We start from the raw sequence: 3,887 nt of genomic DNA, 5'->3' as shown, positions 1-3,887 counted from the left end.
GGACCGGACCGAGCCGACCCGGTTCTGCTCCTGTGTTTGTGTGGGACCGGGCCGAGCCGACCCGGTTCTGCTCCTGTGTTTGTGTGGGACCGGACCGAGCTGACCCGGTTCTGCTCCTGTGTTTGTGGCAGACATCCTGGAGGTGCGGCAGAAGCCCATCCTGATGACGTAGCGGAGCTGGACTCCTCGCAGCATCACTACCAAGTGCCTCCTCCATCAGGCGGCGCCCCCGGTGTCCGGACGGAGACGACGCTCCGCAGACAAACCAGCTGTTCAAGAAGTGCCTCCTCCTCTTCCTCTTCTCACGTCCTGCAGTGTCCGGGGTCGTCTCCATGGAAACGGCGTCACCATCACGAGCTCGTCTGTCGGAGCGAAGAGGGAAGTGAAGAATGTTCGTCCTGTAAATATCTCGCTGCTTCGCTCGCGGAGACGCCTCCAAGGTCGAGACGCCTCCAAGGTCGAGACACGTCGGAGACGTCTCCGTCTTCTACAGGACGAGCCGTGAGACGCGCGTCCAACTCACCGAGGAAACGCTTTCACTGCAACTAATCTGAGATTCACATTTCTGCTCGTTAGGAACTCAGAAAGCTGCTTTGCTTCTGTAAAACTGCTTTTAGATGATTCGAAGTTTTAACGTCGTGAATTATAAAAGTGAATAAAAAGATCGAAGGTTTAAAATCTGGACGTTTGTCTGAAACAGCTGAAATCTTTGAGGCAGAGTTCATCGTTTGTCCTCAGAGTTCAACGTGAGGAAATCAGTTTAAATTTTTACTCCAACAACTTTTGTTTTTCATGTTTTGATAAAAGTGACTTTTGGTTTTAGGTTGAAGGTTTGAGTCCGTTCGTCCAAACGTTCGGGCGAAACGTCGTCGATCTTCTCGTTTCTTCCACGGGTCGTCTCTGGAGTCCTAACACTTGAACGGATCGTTTCTTTTCCTCCGTCCTGAAGCCTTAAAGCTCCGACCTTCTCTCTTCTCTGGACTTGAACTCCAGATGTTTCCTGCTGACGGACAGCAGCGCAGTTTGAAGTCGTTGTCTGAGCAGACTGGTCTCAGCAGCTGCTCGGTTCTTCCACGCGATGATCCCGTCACGGACGTTTGTTGAAGTTTAATAAATGGGAAGCTGTGACGGCGGCGGCTCCTCTCCATCAGATGTTTCCTGTCCCGTCGGTCAGTTTTGAGTTGTTCCGGTGTCTGAACAGTCCGGCTCGTCGTGTCCTCGGCTGAATGTATCCTCAGGAGGCGCTGCTTTTTAAAAGCTGTTGGTTCAAACGTTTGGTTGGCGTGCTCGTACTTCACGCTGCTCTCCTGCATGTTGCCACATTTCTGCTTCTGTTGCTCTCAGTTTCCTGTCTTTATTTATTAAAGTACACGTTAGCAGAACAACTGGTTGTGGCTTCTTACTGGTTTTATTGTGCTTGTGTGACTCGTCTCGTGTCCTTTGGCTCCTCAGTGAAACTTGTAAACTCTGAAGACGCTCGTCTGATGTGGATCAAACCTGCAGCGTTGGAACTCCCTGATGAACCAGACATGCAGGTTTCTGGTCTGGAGAGAACCCACAGGGAGAACAGGTAAACTCCACACTGAAAAGCCAGGGGGGGGCGAACCTGCGGCTATCTTGCTGTGAGGTGACGGCTCAAACCGCTGCTCCACCCACTCCCAGGATCATTGGGATTGAGAACTTCTACAAATTCAGCAAGCGTTCCTTGAAGTGCTCGTCACCCACCACCTTGCATGGCAAAGGTTTGAATGAAGACCTCACGTGAGCCCTCGGAGAGTGTGTTGGAGATGACTCTCAGCTGGTGCCAACTTTCAGCTCAGCGTCTGAAATGGACCAACAGGTAAGTGACGTCCATCCAGCGCTTCCTGACATGTTTGAACTTTTTTATTTTATTTTAAATAAAACTACAAACTGAAGGAGCATGTTTAAATTGTTGGTTTATAACTAAGAATTTGTTGAAAATTATTTTTTCTTTAATCTGTGAGGTTTATTTTATTTTCCAAGTAATAAAGATGAATACATTTTCATACCGATAACTCGAAGATTTTAGTTAAAACTTCCCGCAACGAAATGGGACACTCCGGATTCCGTGCGTTGTGATGTCATCAAACGTCGCCGATGTTCAAACACCGGGTTCAGCAACAGAACAACAAAATGTCTACAGATTTATTAATCGGCAGCGGTACCGAACACAAGGTGATTAAAATTAATATAAACACATTGAACTTGTTTAAAGTGAAATAAAAACTTACTTGGACTAAGAAAAAATAATGTAATGCAGCAAACATCGAAACCACGAAATAAATGTGAAAAACCAGTTTAAACAAAATGTAACAAATGACTCAGCTTTTGCTCAAGGCCAGCTAGCTGTGGCGGCCATCTTGGAATGATTACAGCTGAACATTCACTCATTTGAGTCTCAATAGAACCCACCTAATGGTTCATGGGATATTTTGCTAACAGACTAGCAGTTAAAGCCAGACTTCTCAGATATTAATGATCAGGGTTGAGGATGACCCTCAGCTACTACCACCCTGCTCAGGATCTGCCGAGTCGCAGCAATTTGTTAACGTGGACCAGATATTTTACTAACAGGAGTCAGAACCCAGTGTGGCTTCTCACAGGTCCTTGAGGTTCTACAGTGGACACCAGAACCAGATGAACAGGTTCTGATGGATCCGTCTGGTCTGTGGGTCTTACCTGGGTACACAGGACACCAGGTGCATCATGCGAACAAGGTCTGCTAGGAAACCTTGGACGCTCCTGTTGATGAGGTTTCTGTGACCCGCAGAACTTTCCTGAACATGGCCCCTGCCTCACTTCTAGTTTGGGCTCCAGAAAGTTCTGGACCAACAGTCCATGAAGGGACCACATCACACCGAACACGTCCCCTGAAGGTTGAGAGCGGTCAGGATCGCTCGGCTCGGACCAGAACAGGAACCAAACAAAGACCAGCAGGAGTCAGAGGCAGGTTTGTGTTTCTTTTATTCCCAGTAAATGTCTGTACAAACGTGAGCCTTCCTGAAGGCCAAAGACCCAAAGACCCCTGCACAGCCAGAGTTCGTGTTTACAGGTCGACAGAACCTTAAAGCGGGTCCAGTTCTCAGCTCCGGATTCTCCTGCCGACAATAAATAACCCAGCAGACGCACTTGTTAAAAAATAAAAATTAACTGTTAAAATGCACGCTTTTAATTTGTAAAACCAAATCGATTGACTCTTTGATTGGAGGGTTTTCTCCAAAAGCGACTGGTCTGGTTTCACGTTCGGGTTCAAACAGAACCAGAGGGAATGTAGCCGCAGGGCGACCCGCTTTACAACACTTCACAGCATGATGACGCAGGTACAGGACGGGTCCGCACGAGTCTGGACACCTGAGCGACCAGGAGACACGTGGCTGCGAGGAGGACCGGGCTTCAGTCTCTCTTCTGGTCCAGGGTCTTGTGGAGCTCGTCGGCATCCTCGGCGGTTTTGACCCGGATCAGGAGGGGGATGTGGGTGCCGGGGTTCTTGTCGTCGATGGGGGGGTTGGGGACGCAGACCACCATCACGTTGTTCTTCCCGAGCCGTGAGCAAGGCATGGAGGGCGGGACGATGATGTTCAGCAGGATGTTCCCTGACAGAAAGGATGGAAACAGAACGTTTATACTCAGATTAACAGATTAATAATCTAATGTTAAAAATCTTGGTGTTATTTTTGATCAGGACATGTCTTTTACCCCCCACATTAAAAACGTTACTAGAACCTCCTTCTTCCACCTGCGTAATATCACTAACATTAGAAACATCTGATCTAAAGATGATGCAGAAAAACTGGTCCATGCATTTGTCACATCTAGACTGGACTATAGAAACTACACCTGGACTATAGAAACTACACCTGGACTAT

The 3,887-nt window shown here is 48.1% G+C and overlaps 2 protein-coding genes across 2 annotated transcripts in view; one reads left to right on the top strand and one right to left on the bottom strand.

Annotated features, from left to right (window-relative positions):
• phf21b (PHD finger protein 21B) overlaps window positions 1-3,887 on the top strand; it is a 97,266-nt gene that overhangs the window by 1,987 nt on the left and 91,392 nt on the right. The window lies entirely within an intron of this gene.
• The window catches only part of nup50 (nucleoporin 50), a 28,926-nt gene continuing 28,379 nt past the window's right edge, over window positions 3,341-3,887 (bottom strand). Inside the window, exon 8 of the mRNA XM_037695935.1 lies at window positions 3,341-3,614. Coding sequence (XP_037551863.1) covers window positions 3,415-3,614 — 200 coding nt within the window. The 3' untranslated portion in view covers window positions 3,341-3,414. The remainder of the gene's footprint in view (window positions 3,615-3,887) is intronic.

Source organism: Nematolebias whitei, chromosome 22 (genome assembly GCF_014905685.2).
Source record: "Nematolebias whitei isolate Nwh7 chromosome 22, NemWhi1, whole genome shotgun sequence".
NCBI lineage: Eukaryota > Metazoa > Chordata > Actinopteri > Cyprinodontiformes > Rivulidae > Nematolebias > Nematolebias whitei.
This window is presented reverse-complemented; position numbering and strand designations above follow the sequence as displayed.